Raw genomic sequence first — 24,688 nt, 5'->3', positions numbered from 1 at the left:
GAATTTGTACAGTGCTTTGGGACGTATTACCATTTTGACAATGTTAATTCTCCTGACCCATGAACAGGTGATATTTTTCCATTTCCTTGTATCCTCTTTCATTTCCTAAAGCAGAGTTTTGTATTTTTTCTTTGTACAGATCTTTTACTTCTTTAGTTAAGCTAATTCCTAGGTAGTTGAATTTCTGGGGCACAGTTGTGAATGGGATTGTTTCCTTCATGTCGTTTGCAACTTTACTCTACAGATCTATTGTTTCTAGGAGTTTCTTGTTAGAGGTTTTAGGATTCTCTAAGTATAGTATCATATCATCTGCGAATAGTGAGAGCTTGATTTGTTCCTTTCCTACTTGGATGCCCTTAATATCTTTTCTCTTGTCTACTCGCTATTGCAAGTACTTCCAGTACTATATTGATAAGTAGCGGATAGAGTGGGCATCCTTGTCTCTTCCCTGATCTTAAGGGGAAGGCTCTTAGTTTTCCCCCATTGAGGATGATGCTTGCTGTAGGCTTGTGATAGATGGCTTTAACTATATTGAGGAAAGCCCCCTCTATCCTCAATTTGGCGAGGGTTTTCATCATAAATGGGTGCTGGATCTTGTAAAATGCTTTCTCTGCCTCTATTGATATGATCATATGATTTTTATCTTTTCTTTTGTTGATATGATCGATTTTGTTGATTGATTTCCGAATGTTAAACCATCCTTGTATCCCCGGGATGTATCCCACTTGGTCATGGTGTATGATCTTTTTGATGAGTTGTTGAATTCTATTTGCTAGTATTTTGTTGAGAATCTTTGCATCCGTGTTCATCAGGGATATAGGCCTGTAGTTTTCTTTTTTTGTGGTGTCTTTGTTTCCTTTTGGTATTAGGGAGATATTGGCTTCATAGAAACTGGGAGGATTTCCGTTTTTTCAATTTCCTGAAAAAGCTTAAGAAGAACTGGCAATAGGTCTTCTTTAAATGTTTGGAAAAATTCGCTAGTGAATCCATCTGGACCTGGCTTTTGTTTGGAGAAGACTTTTGATTACAGTTTCAATTTCCTTGATGTTAGTAGATCTATTCAGGTATTCTATATCTTCTTTATTCAGCTTCGGGAGATGATAGGAATCCAGGAATTTATCCATTTCTTCTAGGTTCTCTTGTTTCGTGGCATACAGACTTTCAAAGTAGCCTCTGATGATCTTTTGAATTTCCTTGATTTCTGTTGTGATATCCCTGTTCTCATTTCTTATTCAGTTTATTAGGGTTCTCTCTCTCTGTTTCTTTGTGAGTGTTGCTCATGGTTTATCTATCTCGTTTATTTTCTCTAAGAACCAACTCTTAGTTTCATTGATCTTTCGGGTTGTTACTTTGGTTTCCATGTCGTTGATTTCTGCTCTAAGTTTTATGATCTCTTTCCTTCTGCCTGTTGAGCTGCGGGCCCGAGTCCCCGGGGCGCCGTGTACTTTGGTCTCGGGCAGCAAGGGATGACCCAGCTCCCCGTATTCATGCCCTAGACCCGACCTCGGGTGCGGGTGCGGGTGCGGGTGCAGGAGGCGCAGCGTCTGGGCTGCGGGCGCCCGCGTTGCAAAGTCAAGTTGCTCCGTGCAGCCGCCGCCACCACCACCGGCGTTTTGCAGAGCAAGTTCTGGGCTAGGGAACTGGGCGCGGGCGCCAGTCGAGCCCGACACCGCTTGGTTTTTCTTCCTTTTTTGGAGGAAGCGCGCTGTGGGAAGCTGAACTTGGGGACAAAAGATGGGAAGGGAACCGGGGCCGGGGCTGGAGCGATAGCACAGCGGTAGGGCGTTTGCCTTGCACGCAGCCAACATGGCCGACTTGAGTTCGATTCCTCCGCCCCTCTCGGAGAGCCCGGCAAGCTACCGAGAGTATTTCGCCCGCACAGCAGAGCCTGGCAAGCTCCCTGTGATGTATTCGATATGCCAAACACAGTAACAACAAAGTCTCCAATGGAGACGGTACTGGGCCCACTCGAGCAAATCGATGATCAATGGAAGGGCCTTCCTTCTGCCTACTTTGGGCTCCTTCTGTTGATCCTTTTCTAAGGTCTTGAGCTGTGAAGGCAAGTTGTTTATTTGCTTCCTTTCTTCTGTCTTGAGATATGCTTGCATAGCTATAAATTTTCCCCTTATACGGCTTTCGCTGCATCCCATAAGTTCTGGTAGCTCGTGCCTTCATTCTCATTTGTTTCCAGGTATCTTTTGATTTTGTCCTTGACTTACTTTCTGATCCATTCATTGCTCAGTATTGATTTATTTAATTTCCAGGTGTTTGATTTGGTTCTCCGTGTCTGTGTGTGATTCATTTCTATTCTCAGTGCATGGTGGTAATCAGTCTAAATTCTTGCCCTTAAGAAGTTCAGATATATGAGTGGAAGTGATAGAAATTAGGCCTATAAGAATCCTTGAGAGGCAGTTTATGCCAATGGTTGTTTGCCTTCAGCCCTTTTACCTGGTTCTAGAAATCGTTTCAGAACTTGAGTTTCAGAACTTAGTTGATTCAGAGGGAGCGAGTCTTTGAATTTTCACTGTAATTTTGGAAAATTGATAGGGATTTTTCCCCTAAATAATGTTACTTAAACTGCTAGGATATAAAACAAAGGCAAGTAGAGAGTGTTTCCAAGAATGAAGCCAGTATTAAGATAAATGAATTTAAAAGGTAAAGAAAGATGTCACCTCTTGACAGCTGGTGAGTCTCTAGATGCTGTCCTTGTGAAGTATGTCTCTGAACACATACTAGATACTGAGTCAGTGAATTACCAATGTGCCCCCTGTTATTTTTCTCTTACTTCTAACATGGAGAAAAGTGATTTGAGAAATGCAGTCCAAAGCCTGTTTTCTTTCTACATTGCTAGTGATCATCAACTTCAGCTATTCATCTGTGGCACTTCCATACCAAAGACAAAATGCAGGACTGACCCTTGACCTACCAAATCATTTCCGGGTTATAGGAGATATAGGATCCTGCTTTGTAAACGTGTTCGTCTAGGTGACTGTCATAGTTAAACTATACTTTAAAGTTGGGGAAGCACTTGTGCACATTGAAGTAATACCACTGTATATCACCATGTTCAACATGGGGAAAATCAGACACAGAAAATGTTGTCTCTTCAGGAGGTCCCACTGGTGGTAACATCAAGTCTTATGAGTAAACCTGTAAGTTGACTGAATCTTTGCCTATTGCTTTTTCAATTATACTATGCTATGTATTCTTAGGTTTTTTTCACCAACTTCACTAGTGTTTTCTAGGAAATGAAACCTGAGGGAAGAATTATAAGCTGCTGAGTGACTGGGGAGATGGAAAGTCAGGGCCCCGGGGTGAGAAATGAAGAGAAATAGGGAAAGAGGAATGGGAAGCAAAGCAATGAATGATACAAGAGCTGGCACTTCAGTATCCACTATTTACCACAATGATTTAATAGAACAGGTCATTCAGCAGTTGGAATTTTTGCAAAGTTGCTTGAAAAGGAAGTCAGTTGAACAGTCAACATGAATGATGAAGATAAGGACTTTTATCTGCACATTTTACCTTGTGTCTCCAGTGCCGTTTGCCATATTTGACACCATGGTGAGGAAATGGTCCTAGCTTTATCAGTGTTGAGAGTTGGAGGACTTGGGGCTACATCTAGTGGTGCATAGGGATATTCCTTTCTCTTTATTTAGGAATGACCCTTGTCAGTATATAGGGTACCATATGCAGTGCCCAGATAGAATCAGAGTTAGTCATACACCAGGCAAACACCTTACCTCTATATTATCTCTCAGCCCTCTGTGCTCCTAGAATTTCCATTGATATCCCCTGGTCTCAAGGCTTGCCAGGTTCTGTACTCTACCTGACAAGAGGAGCCAGAAACTAGGCATGGAGTTCAGGGATCTGTCTGTACAGCAGCATTAAGGGAATGACTCCTTCACTTCTGAAGCAAATTATGAGTCACCCTCTGGCATGGAGACAGGACAAGTGCTTGAGGCTGCTAGGGATGGTAGAACCAAGACCATCTCAGGAAATCACAACAAAACGTTTTCCATGGAGCTGAGTTGTACACTTTGATGTTTTCAAGAATTCTCTTGGTTACATCATCAGCCTCTTTTTAATCTAGGGAATATCCAGTTTTATTTCCTTTGTCCTCTTTCTGACATGTTTCATCCAATACCCCAAGCAACTTGCCCCTAAACTGGGGATCCTGGGTCTTTCTTGATTCTGAAAATTGACCTCTGGCGGTAATATCACCCAGTTTCTCTCTTCTCTGAGACAATTGCCTGATTATAGAATTGCATTCAACTAAATCACCTTTCTCATCTAGCTTCTTTTGCATATCTGTTCTATAACTAACTCAGCATGGTTGTAATACCTTTGACTATGCATATCTTTATACTCATATTTTAATATAAATGTATTTTCAGTTGATAAATAGTTCACTTTTCCTTCTGTTTTTCCCATTAATCATGAATAGTGAGCATGCAAGTTTAAAAAAATAAAGTGAAGTTTTAAGCAGTCTTACTCTATCTATTAGGTACTCAATAGTTCACATATGCTATGCAGTAATATATTTGGGGCGCACTTAATCACAAATTACATAAGCCTTTGCTCGAGCGGGCCCAGTAACGTCTCCATTGGAGACTTTGTTATTACTGTGTCTGGCATATCGAATACTCTCGGTAGTTTGCCGGGCTCTCCGAGAGGGGCGGAGGAATCGAACTCGGCTCGGCCATGTTGGCCGCGTGTAAGGCGAACACCCTACCCGCTGTGCTATCGCTCCAACCCATAAGCCTTCCTCCCAAGTTTAAGTTCTGACTGAAGTACATGCTGCATATCGGCTTGCTAGCAGCCCCCTCAGACTAATTTACACGCTTAGTAAATCGGTCTGCAAGAACTTAAAAAAAAACTGTTTCAAACAGATTTTATTTTTATTCCAAGACAATAGAGAAAGTTTATGACATTCAGAACTGAAAATGCAAAACAAAGTTAATTTACTATCAGCAATGCCTTGGTTCCCTCCCCACAGAGGGGTTAATTGGAAAGTGAAGGCTAATTTCAGCACTTTTCTTTTGGAAATTTTGTCTTCTTGAAAAATTGATATGAGAAAGACAACTTCTGAGTTAAAGTACTGGCAAACTCGATATCCATGATAGATTCTTTCCTCATTTTCTTTTAAATGATGCATGCATACACGCAGAAAATCAGAACTTTAATAGTAATGAAATCGATAGATAACAGCCTTCCATTTGCATAAATCCTATGAGAAATTCCCTGTAATTACTGAGCTGATGTGGCCTGATAGAGTAACACACTTAATAACCTACACAGGTTTGTGCTTAAGGAACGCATAATTTAGGTAGGAAGAGGAAAGAAGTTAGTCTCATCATCTGCCATTTTTCAGGAATGTATAAAAAAACTGGGAAGCTGCCTTCTCACTTCTTAGCACCTGACACATAGTATGTGTCAAAAATATATTCAAAAATATATTAAATAATTTCCAAGGTGGTCTTTGTCTTGTTTTACATCTTGCTCTTGTGCTCTATTAACTCTTGGCTTTTTGTATCCCTCATGATAAAGCAAACTCCCTAGCTAAAAACAACTCCAGCTAGGAGAAAAAAATGGAGGAATATACTTTTATCGAGATATGTACAATCTAGTATGTAGATTTTATCTTGGTGATAGTGATACACAAAATTCAAATTATTTGTCTACTGGTGCATGCTGTTGGATGAATTAGTTGTTTGTTGATAGAAAATGAGATTTTCTAAGATTTAAATTTGTCCCTAGATTGAGAAAATGCTGGGGAATGAAAGAAAATACCCTCCCTAAATCGAACTGATAGATTATTGTCTAGTAAAATAAATTGACACAGGGGCTGTGCATTGAACTACCATCACTTTTAGATCCAAGTTATCACTGCAAAGTGAAACAGTATTAAGATCCTGCACATATGACCACCAGGAAAAGATAGGAGCAAATGACCTGGAGTATTTTTTAAATACAGGAAGATAAAAGAATGACTCCTAAATTCATGCTTTGAAGGGTTATTGTGAAACCATAAAATGGTAAAGACAAGAGAAGTTCTGAACAACAAGTGATAGAGACATTGGTTTCAAAGAATAAAAATTACGCTGAAGACAGAAGTACCAGCAGTAGCAATGGAAGCCAAAGATAATAGAATTATAATGCAGAAACGAATTTATTTTCAGTAATTTAAATACCAATAAACTTTCAAGAATTAAGGATGAAATTTAAATATTTTTAACCCAACACAATAAAATTAAGACAATTTAAAACACAGGTAGTTGCTAAAAGAACAAATCGAGAATCTACTTGCCAAGTAAGGAAATTGAATTCAGAAGAAAGAATTGGAGTCTAAGCACTATGATTAATAAGGTAATCAGTAAGTGGTAAATCTCAAATGCATTAGCTATGGAAATAATAATTTAGATGTTATAAAGAAAAGAAAACTCATTAACTTAAAAAAGTAATGAATAACTTTATATGGAGGGGTATTTGCCTTTAGAGGCATGTAAGAATTGTGCTTTACTATTTTAAGATGTTTTTGTATAAGTTATGAATGCTGAAAATTTAGGACAAGCAGAAAAATAGGGTGACTATTTTTCTCAAACTGTGGAGGCATAAGGGCTTGAGTACCATAAGGCACTTGCCTTGCACAGAACTGGTCCAAGTGCTATCCTTTGCACCAGGTATGGTCCCTTGAGCCCACTCTGTGTAATCCCTGAGCACAGGGCCAGCAGTAAGCCCTGTGCACTGCTGGGCGTGGCCCTGAAACCAAATAAGTAACACAACACTATCATGGTATTAAAGGAAATAAACTTGATGAGTCTATCAGAACTTGCAAATCGAATTCTAAAGAAAGGATGTGCTAAAAAAAAGAATAAGATGAGATGTTAAACACAAATATATCATCAACTGCAATAAATGCAAAGAGCTTCCATTATGAAATTGATATTTTCACAATGGAAAGTGAAAGACAACAAGATATATTATTTTTTTTTAAATCTTCTAATGCAGGGGCTGGAGCCATAGTGCAGCGGGTAGGGCGTTTGCCTGGCACGCAGTCAACCCAAGTTCAATTCCCAGCATTTCATATGGTCCCCCTGAACACTGCCAGGAGTAATTCCTGAGTGCAGAGCTAGGAGTAACCCCTGAGCATTTCTGGATGTGACCCAAAAAGCAAACACACACACACACACACACACACACACACACACACACACACACACCACACGCGCGCGCGCGCGTGCGCCGCACAGATCTTCCAATGTAGTGAAAATCTCCAAACTTATTTCCATCTCACCACATAATCTCAAAATGCGTAAAGCAAAAATTGACTTGCTAGGAGTAACTGTTGCAGGTGACTTTTGTGAAGTGGGTTGAGAAATAACAGCCTGAGAGAACAGGGTATTGATTTCCTCTTTATCTACTTTTGTCATCTTGGAAATACCTAGGAGGGTTAGGCCTCAGAATCTGCCAAGACTACCTATGTGGCAGCATAGAATTTGTGTCTCACCACTCCACCCAGCAGTAATCAAATTACACCTGAGACTCTCTTGATCTTCACCATTTGAGTGCTAATTCTCACCACTCAAATTCTCAGAGCAGTGGACTCAGGCTGGAATGAGCAATTGGTCTTTGGAGGAAAAAGAGTATCAGTCCTAATCTCTACCCAAGAGGTGTTTTATTTCATAGGTCCATTGCCTCCCTTCCTAGTGAAGAATCTCAGGAAGGAAATGAATAGTGAAGTAAAATCACTTTATTTGGGAAATATGAGACAAGAGAAAGAAGAATATGGGCTTAAGAGAGAATGTGGGCTTCTCCAGTACACATCAAGTATACAACCCAGTCAGAGCTGCTGACTAATCCTCAAGATGAGAATGAATGCCTTCAAGTAAAAGAAAAAGTGTGCACATCTTACACAGGGACCCCAGATCGGGAAAATGCACATCTTTGTAAAGTTAGCTTTTGGAAAGTTTTCTCTAACATCCTCCCAAAGTGTGCTGCTAGCATGTTGCCAAGGGAGAGAGCTAAAAACTGTTGGTTTTCATTCATATTCTTAGCATGACCTTTATTTTAGCCCTTGCTCTCCTCCTGGGGTCCACCCAAGCTCTATGTCGGAATTCTGCATCTCAGAAGTTTTCCTGGTGCTTAAAATTGGCCGTGTATTTCAAAGGCCTTCATGCCTTTCGCCTGGTTTGGGCTCCAGTGTCTTCCTGATTCACATTACAAGGTCCCTTATCTCTCCTGCCTGCAACAGGAAGTTATTCACAGTTAGGGTGGAGGATTTTAGTATATCTTTTAGTAATTACTAAATTAGAATATTAGTAAGACCCTACTCATCTTGACAAATAAAAGTCGTAAGATTTTTACTTACAAAAAAAAGTAAGTAACCTATTATTGGTAACCTAAAGTTTAAAGTTTAGTGTGGGTATGCTAGAACTAATTGGCCATTCTTTTTTTTTCATTTTTTATAATTTTATTTATTGAATCACCATGAGAGCAGTTACAAAGCTTTCGGGTCTAAGTCTCGGTCATACAATGAAACACCCATACCTTCACCAGTGCGCATTCTCCACCCCTAACAACCCCAGTATACGCCCATCCTGCACCCTCCCCCTACCTGTGGGGCAGATGATTTCCACATTACTCTCTCTCTACTTTGATCATATTCAATATTTTGACACCAGTCCCACCATTATTATTTGAGATTTTACCCCAACACTCAGATCTGCTGAAAAGGCAACAGTAGATAATTTGTTTTCTATTGGTGGTTATGAATAACATATGATGTCGCATGGCTGCAGTAGTGGCCGCGCAATTTTGAAATTCTGAAATTTTAACACTTAAATTTAGAGGGATTTCTGCCAAAACTTGCTGGGTTCCAAGATTTGCTCCTGAATCTCTGGGATCATGGCCTTTAAGCAGCTTGATCATGAGCCAGAGAGGCCGTTCGTGGGCAATGACTTGGGGTCCCATTGGGGTGGGGAGGACATGACCGGCTCCACACCCATCCCATGAGACCCAACATGTCTCTTCACTGAGGATGCAAACCTGACTGTCTAATGGCCTCTGGAGGATGATGGCCACCGAGCCGCCAGGGGGAAGCAGGCGGACGGACAACACCCTTTCCCCCCTGTGATGGCCTGGCGACAGTAACCTACTGTGTGATTCAGACACATTTCTGCCAAAAGCCTCTGGGTTTCAAGATTTGTTTCTGAGTCTCTGATATCATGGCCGTTAAGCAGCTTGATCAGGAGCCAGAGAGGCCATTCATGGGCGATGACTTGGGGTCTCGTTGGGGTGGGGAGGACAGGACCCGCTCCACCCCCATCCCGTGAGGCCCAACATGTCTCATCACTGCGGGCCCAAACCTGATTGTCCAATGGCCTCTGGAGGATGGCAGCCACCAAGCCAACAATGGGGAGCAGGCGGAGTGACAGCACCCTTTCCCCATGGGGTGGTCCGGCGACAGTGACCTACTGTGGGGTCTGGACACATTTCTGCCAAAAGCCACTGGGTTTCGAGATTTGTTTCTGAGTCTCTGGGATCATGGCCGTTAAGCAGCTTGACCAGAAGCCAGAGAGGCCGTTCTTGTGCGATGACTTGGGGTCTCTTTGGGTTGGGGAAGACAGGACAGGCTCCACCCCCATACTGTGAGGCCCAAAATGTCTCATCACTGCGGGCCCTAATTGACCATTCTTAAAATTTACTGATAAAGATATTTTTATGTCGATGGTCTTTTTCCTGTGCTTTAGGGCTTAGCTTCTTAAATTTTGGTGGAAACACCATATGGAGTTATGTAACTGAATTGGGCATGTGGGGAAGTGGAGGGGAGTGCGCCAATTTTTTTTTTAAATGGCAAAATGGCAACACTAAAGGGTTCAAAAAGGTTCCAAATTGACTGTTGAATTAGATGTGTTTCTGGAAGTGTTTGCTTCAGTTTCATTTTTCTATGAAAAGGGGTCATGAATAGAAAGAGTTTAAGAAGACCTGCTTAAGGTCTCCTGGAAGGATGGACAAATTTGACAGGGAGCTGCATACCAGTCTATTTTTTTTATTTTGCTTTTTGAGTCACACCTGGCGTTGCACAGGGGTTTCTCCTGGCTCATGCACTCAGGAATTACTCCTGGCAGTGCTCGGGGGCCCATTTGGGATGCTGGGAATCGAATCCAGGTCGGCCGTGTGCAAGGCAAATACCTGTGCTATCACTCCAGCTCCTGCATATCAGTCCATTCTACTTGCAAAATCTTACTAAACCTCTTGGGGAGAGAAGTCCTGTTGCTCTCAGTCATTTGAAGTTGGGTGTAGATCAAAGGTCACATGCTTTCAAGGTGCATAATATTCTTCAGACTGCCCTTTTTTCTTGCTTGATTCCTATTTCTTTTTCTCTTTTTCTTTTTTCTCTTTTCCTATTTTACTTTTCTCTTCCTTCCATCTTCCTTCATTTCTTTGTCCTTTCCGCTATCTGTCCCTAGCTCTCTGTTCAATACAATGTCATCACTGCATGGAAGAAGAAGAAAACTTGTTCTGAGTTTAACCCCCATACTCCGTGACACCCCTTCCCCTTGCCTTGCCACTGCAAACTCGGGTCTGTTGACCATTATGATAGTCAATTGAAGAAAAATGACATCATAGTGTCATTTGCAAATCAACAGAACTTTTGTCTCTGATGAACGTATGATGATTATTTTACATCCTGGCTGAAGAGAGATGCTGATTTTTTTTTAACTCTGAGATCATGATCTGAGCAGGAACCATATGTGCGGCAGTTGAAATGCAAAGAAAGAGATCAAATAACTTTTAAGAATTTAGGTCCCATGGACCTTCGCTGCAGCTGGCCTGGATTCTTCTTGCAGAATTTGCAGTTGCAAAGGGTTAGAATAGATGAACTGGGCTGGGAGTCTTTCTCGGTCTCCAGGCTGACTAGAAAAAACTTCTGTACACTCACCCTTTCTGTGCTCAATTTCATCCCATAACTTTTTCATTTCCTCCTTTAATAGTATCTACTCCTTTAGTCCTTCATGGTGATGCCGAAGCAAACATAGTTTAGCTTATTAGAGGATTTCAATCAGTATTTTAACATTTAAATGATTCACATAGCCCTTTATTATGAAAGTTATTGATATTTTATTGAATTTTATAAGGACATTCAATAGGCTATTTCATAATTTTCTGAGTGGAGGGCAGTAAACTGCACTTAAACAAAGAACTTTTCTTTATGAAGTAAATTGAGCACACTTTAAAACTTTTAGTTGCTGATTTCCTTTTCTTTTTATAAAAAGCCTCTGGCCACATTTTATGTTTCTTGTTTTAAATAAGCAGTAATGAGCAATCATTAGTACATAATAAATCTGTCACTTTACCGGCATATTTGTGAGCAGATGCTTATGTGCTTAATAGACACATAATAAAATAACTAAAATGGTGACCATCCCAGCTAGCATGTTATTTTCTTTTTTCCACTCGTATTATAAAAGAATAATATTTACACTAAACTTTTCAAGTAGTAGATAAGTGTGAGAAACTAATAGGCAAAAATTCTCTGAAAATATTCATATATGAACATGCAACAAATAAATATTATAGGTTATATAAATGAATTTCTATTATAATCATGCTCTTGATTATTTAATGAATTAAGAGCTTTAGATTCTTGTTTAGTGATACTATACTTAAAAATTAACCAGAGAAAATAAAGACAAATTTTCTAATTACTTTGTCTCATCCATATTTTGATGTGCCTTGATAAAATCATAAAATATTAAGTCGGAAACAAACCTGAGACAAGTCAAATTATTTTCTACTAGATAGATAATGTAGTTCTCTTTTTAAGTACTTTGTTTTATTGATAAGGAGGTTTGGAAGTGACGGAGAGTTTCTAGCTTCTCATAGTATTTCAACCAGATCAACTCCAAGGTAATTTCTTTTATACATTCTAATTTCAGCTGGAGTATTATTTAGATATAGTGTGTCTATATTGTTCCATACGTTTGTGATACTCAGGACAATGGTACAAATGGCAGTTGTATACTATATATACTATATATGTATACTATATATACTATATATCCAAAACTCTGGTATTTGAAGCATAGGAGCTAGCATCTGGCCAGTTGTCTGCTGTATCTTCTTCCTTATTTTAACTCTAACATGTACTGTAGGGTCACCTGTGTATACAAGGTGGATATATATCAAATCTTGGTTCACATCTTCCTCTTTTTTTAATGTTTACTAGTGAAACACCATGAGGTACAGTTGTAGACTTACAAATTTTTGTGCTTGAGTTTCAATTATACAATGATCAAGTACCCATCCCTCCATCAGTGTTCATTTTCCACAACCATGGATCCCAGTATCTCTCCCACCCCCATCCCCCCGGTCCCACCCTGCCTCTGTGGCATGGCATTCCCTTTTGTTCTCTCTCTCCTTCTCTCCTTTTGGGTGCTGTGGTTTGCAAAAGAGGCATTGAGTGGCAATCATGTTTGGTCTATAGTCTACTTTCAGCATGCTTCTCCCATCCTGGAGGATCCTCCTAACACCCTTTATTTGGTGCTCCCTTCTCTATCTGAGCTGTCTTTTCCCCTAGCATGTGTGTCTGGCCTCCAAGCCATGGAGTAAACCTCCTGGTACTTATCTCGACTATTCTTGGGTGTTAGTCTCCTATTTTGTTACTTTATGTTCCCCAGATGAATGCAATCTTTCTATGTCTGTCCCTCTCTTTCTGATCCATTTCACTTAGCATGATACTTTCCATGGCATCTTCCTCTTAATGGCCTCCTTTTACTTAAATTTAAATCCTAGTAAGAGCAGGGAAGAATCCCATGTAAGCACTGGAAATGGGAGGTCAAAACAGTTTGTAATGTCAATGATGGCCTCCCATAAACTTGAAATTTGGAAGGCTGGGAAGCCCCACTGGGCCAAGCAGACATTGCCTTGCACATACAGGGTGATGGTGCCAGAGAAAATTTGAGAAAGACCCTAGAATGCATGGTCTAGGACAAGAAACTTTCCTGGGTTTCAAGATATAAATGGTTTTGGGTGTCTCCTGCAGCAAATTCTGAGTTCACGTGTTAAGAGCAAGTAATTTGAGAAGTGATACCAGTAGCCATTGGCCCTAGGTAGGAATAGGAGAGCTATAGACAATAAAGAGAAACAGATACAGGAAGTATTGGTGAGCATTTTCTATAAGGAATTCGGGCTCAGTTGTTCTAGGGATATGCAGGAGTTGGTATAGAATCCACTTAGCAATTATTGCAACAAAAGTGCAAAGAAATAAATAATTTTCATCAATATTGGCATTGTTTTCTGAAGGCTACATCAGATATCTTGCTTTATTCATATGAGAGGTAAATACCCTTGTGTGACTAGACAAAACCTGTGTGGAGAAAATCATAGTTCTCCAGAAAACCATTGCCCTATTGGGATGACTAAATGCTAAAAAGGGGCTGGGAGGTAATTCAAAGGGCAGGAGCACAATCTCCAGTACCAGGTGACTCCCTAGCCCCACTTATAGCTCTGGTGGTTCCTGAGCAATGCCTGGAGTAGGTCTAGTAACCTTTAGCACTGCTATGCCCAACGTGCATCACATCACTGGCCTTGCAGTGAACTTTACAACATTGCCAGGCAGAGAATTACTGGGGATGATTCCTAGGTCCTGTTCCATCTCCAATAATGCCAAGGAGACATGGCAGAGTTTGTAAAGGATCTACATTGTGCACATTGGAAAAGATTTTGAGATAATATGCTCCTAAAAGGTAATGATGGGATGATGGCACAAGGAATCCAGTAAACTTTTCGAAATTCTAAAACTCAAAGTAGTTTTTGCCTTTAGTATTTCACATCTAGGAGAAATAGAAGAACTGCTTAATTCAGGAATAACTTCTAGTCATATGGTCATACTGTCTATGTTTCTGACACGAGTCAATTAAATTCAGATTTTAAAGAAAAAGCAAATGCTATTTGGGTTTTGTTCCGTTTTGTTTTGTTTTGTTTTGTTTTGTTTAGATTTTTTGCTAGGTGTGGGGGAGGAGGATGCCTTGCTAAGCAGTACTTCGCGGACCCAAAGACCACTGGTGATGATACTCAACCAACTGGACTTGATGGTTCAATGCTAGGACCCGAAGATGCAGAGCTGTTCAAGCCCTGTGTCTCGCTGTAGCACCACTCTAGTAGTATTTAGAGACCTCCAGAACTATACCCCATGGTTCTTGGCGGGGGTGGTCAGGGCGGCATGTGTTGCTGAGTTTCAAAGTCTGGTCCTGTTTCATACCCAGCATGTGCCCTTGACCACTGTGCTATCTCCCTGGCCTATGCATGTTGTTTTATTAATGTATATTCATAAACAAAACCGTTATTTCCATGAATTTCTCTCCTCTGATAGGTTTATTTTTGGACATCTGTGGCAAAAGAGCTGGCACTCTGCATTCCTTAGGGTCTGAGCTCATGAACGTTTCATGAGTTGGAAGATATATACTTAAAAATGCCCTTGGCTTTCACTTTCAGACTCAACATCAATAGGAAATGAATATTTTTAGGGTAAAGGAAATGCATATAACAAAAAGCTTTTGACAAACCCTTTTACTTCAGCTTATTCATTTTGATTATTATTTGTGATTAAATGGCTAGCTATTCTTTGATGAAAATAATAATTACTGTTGAGTTATTTGAAGTTCATATTCGAAGTAGTATAATTTTATTTAAATAACCTAATCTCAATATTTTAATTTCAGTCTATTCATGCAAGAGAGAAATGAGGTTTCTTTATTCCTGTTAAGAATGCAACAAATTTTGATCAAAAATTATCTTCCCTGATTTGTTCTAATGATGTTGCCATGACTCAAATATTTCTTTCAGAATTAAAGTAATCAATGAACAACTGATGATAAAATGTGCCTGGAGTCCTTTATGACAGGAAAAAATTTATTCTAAAATTAGATTTGTATTTGAATAGGATGGAATAAAAATAACTACATTCTGTCAGCCCCTCTTTTGTTAGACCAACTGGGAATCTTTAATTTTGGTTAGATATAATATAGATCTCACATGAAATTCATTGTCAGTATATAGCATTATATGTGACACGACAGAAAGTATATGAAACATACATGTGCTATGTGATTCATATATATATTATGTTATATAACACATTACATATAATGTGGAGCACACACGTGCAAACACGAATTTTTAAAAATTTTTAAATGAATCATCGTGAGATACAGTTACAGATTTACAAACTTTCCTGATTACGTTTAAGCCCCACAATGATCGAGTACCCATCCCTCCACCAGCACCCATTCTTCACCACAATTGTTCCCAGTATCCCTTCTGCCACCCCCAACCCCCCCTGTGACATGCACATTCTCTCTCTCTCTCTCTCTCTCTTTCTCTCTCTCTCTCTCTCCCCCTCTCCTTTTGGGTGCTACAATACGAGTTCACAATACAGGTTCTAAGTGGCCATCATGTTTGGTCCATAGTCTACTTTCAGGACACATCTCTCATCCTGAGTGGGCCCCCAAAGCATCATTTACTTTGTGGTTCCTTCTTTATCTGAGTCACCTTTTCCCTCAGCATGTGAGGCCAGCGTTCAAGCCATGAAGTGATCCTCCTGGCTCGGCCATTATCTCTACTATCCTTGGGTGTTAGTCTCCCCTTATACAAACCCTAAATTTGTTCTAAAAATTATTTAGAAACAGTTAATGTTCTTGCAGAAGTGACTCATTTTCTTGGCATAGAATTAACCTTCTAAATACTTTTTATCACTAGTTGAATCCTTAAATATTTGGCCATTCTCAGTGATATCTGCATTATAGTCTTATACTGTATCTTACCTTTGGTTTTGAGGCCACACTTGGCTGTTCACAGAGATCACTTCTGGTGGTGCTGGGGGACAATATGTGATGCTGAGAATTGAATGGCCTAGTGCTAAGAATTTCTTAAAAATTACTTAAGCGTCATTATTTTCAAAGTTATTCATAGCTGAGTTTTATAAATATAATATCGCAACACTTATCCCATTACCAGTGTCAGCTTCCCTCCATCAATATTCCCAGGTTCCTCCCATAGGCCTGCCTTTATTTTTTTTGTTTTTTGGGTCACAACCAGCGATGGTCAGGGGTTACTCCTTGCTCTGCACTCAAGAATTACTACTGGCAGTGCTGGGGAGACCATTTGGAATGCCAGGAATCGAACCCAGGTTAACCGCATGCAAGGCAAACACCCTACCCACTGTGCTATTGCTCTGGTCCCCACGCCTGCCTTCTTGATATGCATCTTTCTAAGTAAAGTTTTTAAAGTTTGGGTCTCTTGATTTTAATGTTGTTGACTCTATGGTTTGTAATTCTTTAATTCCACCTTTGCACTTGAATCCGCTGACCTGGCTCTGTTGCTTCTCATCGGTACCAGCCCTCCCCCCACCTCCATTTTTTCCTTCCTTCTCCCAGGACTGAGGAACTTTTATAATTATTTTCTCATTTCATGGAGAAGTACAAAATGGTAATCTTCAAAGCAACAGGAAGTAAAAACAGAATAGATAAACTGCCTAACATAAAAAATTGACATTAGGTTAATGTTATAGCACCGTGCTATGGAAGTGTTAATTGAACATGAATCTTTTTATTTCCCTTAATTACCTTGAAAAAATTTCCATTTGTGGGGCCTGAGCAATGGTACAATGATAGATAAGGCACTTACCTTGCCTGCAGCTGACATGGGTTCAATCCCTGATATCAAGTATCCCCCACCAGGAGTGATCCCTTAACACTGAGCCTAGAGTAAGGCTAGAGCACAGCCGGTGATGGAAACAAAATTTCATTTCTAGTCAGATTTCATATTATTTTTATCTCAGTGAGTCCAAGCACCATAAAAAATGTGTGAGGCAGTTATTCCATGTATCTAATTTCAGCCACTTTTCTTTCCCTGCCTCTTGATCCCAGTAAGCGAGTTCCTTTAACAAGAAAGAGATACTCCTATTAGTACAGCTATTAAATAGTGGTATTTTTTCACTGTCTCCTTGAATATTTCGTGGAGCAGACCTTCCTACAACTGCGTAGGTTCTCTTCTAATATTGATACGTAAGCTCTTGTGCTATGTCCTGGACAGGGTAGTGTATCAGCTTAATAATACCTTGTACAATCCTGTTTCTCTTAGACAGTACGATCAAATAAATAGAGTAGTATTCAAGACTGATTTTCCAAACTATAGAGAGAGAGAGAGAATTTTAGGATTTATGCCAAATAATTAAACTGTTTTTTATTTATTTTTCTAGAACCAGATGCATCTATTGCAGTTCCTTTACGATTTTTTCCTCTCGAATCTGGACGCTACCCATGTAAAGTTTTGTTAAAATCAAAGTATGATGTACGTTTCTATCTGATTGAAGGTGTTGTGGATGAACAATGGGTCGAAGGTAGATTTGAGTTTATAACACGTGCATTTAAAGCCCTCACCCAGCATATTCCAATCGTAAGTTCTTCAATCCCACTACTTGCTACTATTGCACTTGAGATTTTTTAAAATCTTATCTTGAACAATTACCAATTTCTAATTGCATTGTGTGAACCATTTGTGTCTTCAAATTGGTGTCAATTTTATTCCTAAATGTGAATGTTATTGTATTACTCACCTCATGAATCACTTCTGCTGAATCTCTTTGCTTAAAAATTACTCCAAGTTCCTTACCTTATTATCAAAGTACTATTTGAAAGTCTTTCCTTCTGGCCCAACTAAGAAAAGTTCCTCAGATTACTCTGTTTCAAATTCTGTTGTGATCTTAACATTTGCTTAGGATAAGCACATAAAAACTGATTGGCTAAGAACATGATTGGATGTAGATTAGCAATCTCTTAATTGAAGTGATAACACCGCATATAAGAAAGTTATATAATTATATAATTATATATGAGACTGAAAAAATGGTTCTGTTTGTATCTTTAATTACTAAAGACAAACAAGTCAGCTAAAAGCACAAATGCTTCAAAGTGATATGTAAGGTCTGCTTTTTGAGTAGTCAGAATACTTTCTATCACCCCCTAATTATGTGTAGAAGTGTAATTTCAAAAACATTTTATTGGGGCAGGGGAGATAAACAGTGCAGAGGGCGTTTGCCTTGCACACTGCCAAATTGGGTTCGATTCCATATGGGTCACCCGAGCACCGTCAGGAGTGATTTCTGAGTGCAGAGCCAGGAGTAAACCCTGAGCATCACCACAAACAAACAAACAAACAAAAGAAATGCCCAAAACGTTTTATTATTATGACAGTAATTAATCAAACAAAAGAGTATTCCTTTAGATGTTACTCCGAAGCTCAACTACTGGTCAGTGATTATCTATGGTATTGAGAGACCATATAGTCATCCTCATGCCTTATTTTCATATTTTTGGTACTTTTTTTTGAACCACCCCTGGCAGTGCATAGGATTCACTCCTAACTCTGTTCAGGGACCATATGGGATGCTTGAGATCGAGCCTGGATCAGTTGCATGCAAAACAATCACCTTTCCTGGAGCATCACCCACAAGTGAATCTATTCCTGGACCTGGCTGTCTCAAATGCCACTCCAAACAACACACCCTACCTATCCTCCAAGATTAGGGTACCAAATTTGATAGTGTGAAAATAGAAGGCAACCAATCTTAGAGGGAAAATATACATTTTTTTCTTTTTGCAGATACATATATAAAAATCGCACAAGGCTCAATCTTTAACAACATGTTAGTGATCCCTTATAGAAGGGCTTAATGGTCCCTGGGTGAAATATAACAATCTTCACTCTTTCCTCTAAGGATATTTTTGTAGCATTTTCAGAAGTTTTTCATAACAAACAATATAAAATATATTATTTCGGTTCTGCTTTGGTGTGGGAATTTGAGTTCTGGATGGAAACACCCGAAATATGGTGTAACAAAGGTGTAATAGTGTTGGGTTTGGTGTTTGAATATTAGATGTAATCAAATATTGTAAACTACTTTATAAAATAAAAAATATATAAAAAGAACCTTTTCCACTGTATTATATCTCCAGGGCCTGTTAGACATTCTTGACAAATATTATTTTCAAATGTTGAATTTTTTTTATATTTATTTATTGAATCACTGTGAGAAAAGTTACAAAGCTTTCAGGTTTAAGTCTTGGTCATTCAATGATCAAACACATTTCCCTTCACCAGTACTTATTTTTCACCACCAAGAATGCCAATATAACCCCCTCCCAGCCCTCCCAATGCCTGTGAGGCATATGGATTCTACTTAACACTCTATATACTTTGATTACATTTATTATTTCGACAAAAGATGCACCATTATTGTTTAGAGTTTATACCCCATAATCAGAACTGCTGAAAAGGCACTGTGAAATAATTTGTTTTCTACAGTTAGTTATGAGGACCATATGATGTCGCGGCTACAAGATTTTGGATTTCTGATATTTTACTTATTAAGCCTGGAGATATTTCTACCAAGAGCCAGATAATTACGAGATTGGTTTTTGTGGCTCTGGAGCCATAGCCGTGCCGGAGAACCACTCGTAGGGGGTACCTCGTGACCTCTGTAGGGCGTGAAGGATGAGCCGGGAACACCCCACTTCCCATGAGGTTTCAGTTGCCCCGTCACTGCTGGCTCATACCTGTCTTTCCAAAAAGCTCTGAGGTGGCCACCATCCTGCTGTGCAGGGGGAAAAAGGCAGAAGGGAGCGACACCCCTTCCCTCCTGGGCAGGCATGGTACCGTGAATTAAGCATAGTCCATTCATTTTTCTGTCACAAGCTGCCAGGCTCTGTATTAAGTCTTTGTGCTTCTGAAGCCATGGCCATGCCGGAGAGCCGCTCGTGTGGGAGCAACTCATGTCCTCGGTAGGGCGTGAAGGATGAGTTGGGAACGCCCCCCTTCCCATGAGGTTTCAGGCTTTCCAAAAAGTTCCGAGGCAGCCACCATCTTGCTGCCCAGGGGGAAAAAGGCGGACGGGACAAATGTTGAATCTTAAAAAGAATCTTAATAGGCAAAATTAAAATTTTAATATATAATCTTATTAATTGCAAATATTGTAAAGAATCAGTATAATTGTATTTTTAAAATGCCATGTAGTATATAGTTTAATTTTATCAACATCAGTCTTCTGACAATTTTCTACCATTTTTATACTTCAGGCTAATACAACAAACAAAGAATGGAAATGCCGTGCTGAAATACAAGGAGATTGGTTTTATGGACCTCCTATTATATATATTGGACCGAATAAAAAAACAAGCTATCCTCTTACATTCAAGCCTATTTTGGAATGTGAAATCTTGGTATGGGCACATTGATCCTCCACCCACCCATATGAATAATTATAGAAGCCAATATGTGATGCTAGCTTATGGAATTTATGATATATCTTTTGTCCAAATAATTGTATTTGCTATGCATATGATCATTAGTGTTCACTCTGCTTGAAACTTTTATGAATGCTTTAACTTAACAGATAAATACTCTGAAAGTCACTATTGACTATAATATTTATCACTGTCACTGCCCTACCATTGTTCATTGATTTGCTCGAGCGGGCCCAGTAACATTATGAGACTTGTTACTGTGTTTGGCAAATAGAATACGTCGCGGGTAGCTTGTCAGGCTTTCCCTTGTGGGAGAGATACTCTCGGTAGCTTGCTGGGCTCTCCGAGAGGGGCGGAGGAATCGAACTAGGGTCGGCCGTAATATTTATATCCAGGCTAGGGGGTATGGTGCAGCCAGCAGATCAATCTGTACCTGTGAGGCAAGTGCATCAGCAGCCTGATGGTGCCTTCAGACTCCCAGATAGCCCAAAATTGCTGCTGTGCCTTTGTCCAGACCCTAAAAACTTGGGGCAAAGTTTACCAAGAAAGTAAATGACCAAAAGTTAGGTATGTGGGAGACATACCCACAAACCACCTCCAGCTCAGCTATATAATTGGAGGCATGGCCTCTCTGGTTCCTGATTGAACTGCTTAATGGTCATGATCCCAGAGAATCAGAAACAAATCTTGAAACCCAACAGCTTTTGGCAGAAATGCATCTGGACCCTGCAGTTGGTTACTGTCACTGCGCTACCCCAGATGGGGATAGGTTTCGTGCCTTGGCCTATTCCCCCTGGCAGCCCGGTAGCTGTCATCCTCCAGAGGCCACTGGACAGTCAGATTTGGGCCCACAGTGACTAGACATGTGGGGCATCATGGGATGGGGGTGGAACCAGCCCTTTTCTCCCCATCCCAATGAGACCTCGAGTCATCGCCCATGAACGGCCTCTATGGCTCCTGATCAAGCTGCTTATTGGCCATGATCTCAGAGACTCAGTAACAAATCTCGGAACACTTGTGGTTTTTTGCAGGAATGTGTCTGGACCCCGCAGTAGGTTACTGTCAACGGGCCATTCCATGGGAGAAAGGGTGCTCTCCCTCCATCTGCTCTCCCTAGGCAGTTTGGTGGCCACCATCCACCAACAGCCATGATCCAAGAGACTCAGGAACAAATCTCAGAACCCAGCAGGTTTTGGCACAAATCCCTCTAGATTTAATTGTTAAAATTTTTGGAATTTCAAAATCGCGCAGCCACTACTGCAGTCACATGACATCATATGTTATTCATAACCAGCAATAGAAAACAAATTTTCTACTGTTGCCTTTTTAGCAGATCTGAGTGTCTGGGTAAAATCCCAAATAATAATGGTGGGTCTGATGTCAAAATATTGAATGTAATCAAAGTAGAGAGAGATTAATGTGGAAATCATCTGCCCCACAGGTAGTGGGAGGGTGTGGGATGGGGGAATACTGTGGTTTTTGGGGATGGAGAATGGACACTGGTGAATGTAGGGTGTTTCATTTTATGACCAAGACTTAAACCCGAAAGCTTTGCAACTGCTCTCATGATGATTCAATAAATAAAATTATAAAATTGAAAAAAAAGTAAGGTGGAGTTCATGCCCAATTCAGTCAGCTAATCAGTGGTTGAATAAATAGCAGTACCCCTATGTAAAAAATATATATATTTGGCTATTTTTATATATAATTTTTAGTAAAGTAAAATCATTGTTCTCTTGTTTTTATTCATTAATGAATTTTGTACTTCATGAGTTTTTTGTTGTTGTTGTTGTTGTTGTTGTTGTTTTGTAGTTTCTTTGTTTGGATCATAAAAGGCAATGTTTGGCGATTGGTCCTGGCTGTATTTGGGATATCTTGTAGTACAAGGAATTGAACCTGTAGTCCCAGAAAATATTTTCTTAAACATATTTCTTTGACAGAAACATAAACATACATATAGCAGAGCGGGTAGGGCAATTGCCTTGCATGTGACCGACCCGGGTTCAATTCCTCCGTCCTTCTCAGAGAGCCCGGCAAGCTACCGAGAGTATCCCGCCTGGGCGGCAGTGCCTGGCAAGCTCCCTGTGAGGAATTCGATATGCTAAACACAGTAACAGCAAGTCTCACAATGGAGACGTTACTGGTGCCCGCTAGAGCAAATTGATGAACAACGGAAGGACAGTGCTACAGTGCTATAATTGTTATATTTGACAATGCCTATGCTTTAGAGAAAATAGAAATCAAATATTTTTCGAAAAACGTTTCATCTTCATTCAGTAGCTGGATTTACACAGAAAATGAAAAAGTCAGTGACCTACACCTGCTTGAAATATCATTTCATTAATCAAATTCAAGATTAATAGACTAGCAGATGTTGTTTAACATAAAACTAACTCTTAATGAGCTGAAATTTGGCTGATTTGTTACAGGGGAAACTTACTCTAGTAAATATAGCAGATACTATGAAACATATCTTTCAAATAAGAGGGATTGGAAAACCACCTCTGGCAATAGAAAACATCGCGTTGGACTGTCCAGTGGGGATTGATACAAAAAGAACCATAATGGTGCCCAATCATACCAAAAGCATCTTAACATATAAGGTAAGATTTTATTGTGCATTTTTAAATTTCAAAAGCTTACTAATTATATGAGAATTGAAACATATTGAACTTGAAGAAAATGTAGCACAAGGAGATGTTTAAAATTCCACTTTTTATCAGCCTCTCTGGTCTCAAATTTTATTTAATTCTAAGGTTGAATTAACATCAAATAAGTTATGCAAGAAGTAGTATATAGTCATAGAACATTAAAATCTACTTGAGAAATGTGTAGTTTCACATGAAGATCTTGTAGATGATAATAAAACATCTTTTTTTTCAAAAATTTTGAAGGAGCTTTTTGAATTGTAATATGAAATGTCTATACACAGATTCAAAATTTCAGAAGATCATCTTTTTTCCCTGCTTTATTTTTAACATTTTAAATTTTTAAAAAAATTTTTATTAGTGAAATACCATATGGTACAGTTGTAGACTTACAAGTTTTTGTGCTTGGGTTTCAGTTATACAATGATCAAGTATCCATCCCTCCACCAGTGCCCATTTTCCACCACTACAGGTCCCAGTATCCCTCTCACCCCCCATCCCGCCCAATCCCACCATGTCTCTGTGGCAGAGCAATCCCTTTTGTTCCCTCTCTCCTTTTGGGTATTGTGGTTTGCAAAAGAGGCATTGAGTCGCAATCATGTCTGTTCTATCGTCTACTTTCAGCATGCTTCTCCCATCCTGGGAGGATCCTCCCAACACCCTTTATTTGGTGCTCCCTTCTCTATCTGAGCTCCTTTTTCCCCTAGCATGTGTGGCTGGCCTCCAAGCCATGGAGCAAAACTCCTGGTACTAATCTTGGCCACTCTTGGGGGTTAGTCTCCTATTTTGTTACTTTATGTTCCCCAGATGAATGCAATCTTTCTATGTCTATTCCTTTCTTTCTGACTCATTTCGCTTAACATAATACTTTTCATGTAGTACCACTTGTATGTAAATTTCATGACTTCATCTTTTCTAACAGCTACATAGTACTCCATTGTGTAAATGTACCAAAGTTTCTTTAACCAGTCATCTGTTCTCGGGCACTCAGGCTTTTTTCCAGATTCTGGCTATTGTAAAGAGTGCTGCAATGAACAAACAAGTGCAGATGTCACTTCGACTATACTTTTTTTGCCTCTCTGGGATATATTCCCAGAAGTGGTATTGCTGGGTCAAATGGGAGCTCAGTTTCTAATTTTTGGAAAATAGTCCATACTGCTTTCCAAAAGGGCTGAACCAGTCGGCATTCCCACCAGCAGTGAAGGAGGGTCCCTTTCTCGCCACATCCGCACCAGCACCGGTTGCTTTTGTTCTTTTAGATGTGAGCCAGTCTCTGTGGTGTGAAATGATATCTCATTGTGGTTTTGATCTGCATCTCCCTGATTATTAATGATGTAGAGCATTTTCTCGTGTGCCTTTTAGCCATTTGGATTTCTTCTTTAAGAAAGTTTCTGTTCATTTTGTTGCCCATTTTTTTATGGGGTTGGATGTTTTCTTCTTGTGGAGTTCAACCAATACCTTGTATATACTTGATATCAACCCCTTGTCAGATGGGTATTGGGAAAATATCCTTCCCAATCATTTTGTAGGCAGCCTTTGTGTTTTGGTCACTGTTTCTTTTGAGGTGCAGAAGCTTCTTAGTTTAAGATGGTCCCATTTGTCTACCTCTGTTTTCACTTGCTTGGCTAGTCGTGTGACATCTTTGAAGATACCATTAGCTTCAATATCACGGGGGGGGGGGGGGGTTGCCAACTTTGTCTTCCATGAACCTTATGGATTCCGGTCTGATGTTGA

The 24,688-nt window shown here is 39.8% G+C and overlaps 1 protein-coding gene across 1 annotated transcript in view; it reads left to right on the top strand.

The window, feature by feature from the left end:
- CFAP47 (cilia and flagella associated protein 47) overlaps nucleotides 1-24,688 on the top strand; it is a 606,917-nt gene that overhangs the window by 393,689 nt on the left and 188,540 nt on the right. The window contains exons 46-48 of the mRNA XM_056131098.1: nucleotides 17,264-17,460; nucleotides 20,139-20,282; nucleotides 22,736-22,909. Coding sequence (XP_055987073.1) covers nucleotides 17,264-17,460; nucleotides 20,139-20,282; nucleotides 22,736-22,909 — 515 coding nt within the window. The remainder of the gene's footprint in view (nucleotides 1-17,263; nucleotides 17,461-20,138; nucleotides 20,283-22,735; nucleotides 22,910-24,688) is intronic.

This window comes from Sorex fumeus, unplaced genomic scaffold (assembly GCF_029834395.1).
Source record: "Sorex fumeus unplaced genomic scaffold, SorFum_2.1 ptg000086l, whole genome shotgun sequence".
Lineage (NCBI taxonomy): Eukaryota > Metazoa > Chordata > Mammalia > Eulipotyphla > Soricidae > Sorex > Sorex fumeus.
Note: the sequence above shows the minus strand (reverse complement) of the source record. Positions and strands in the feature narration are given on the sequence as shown.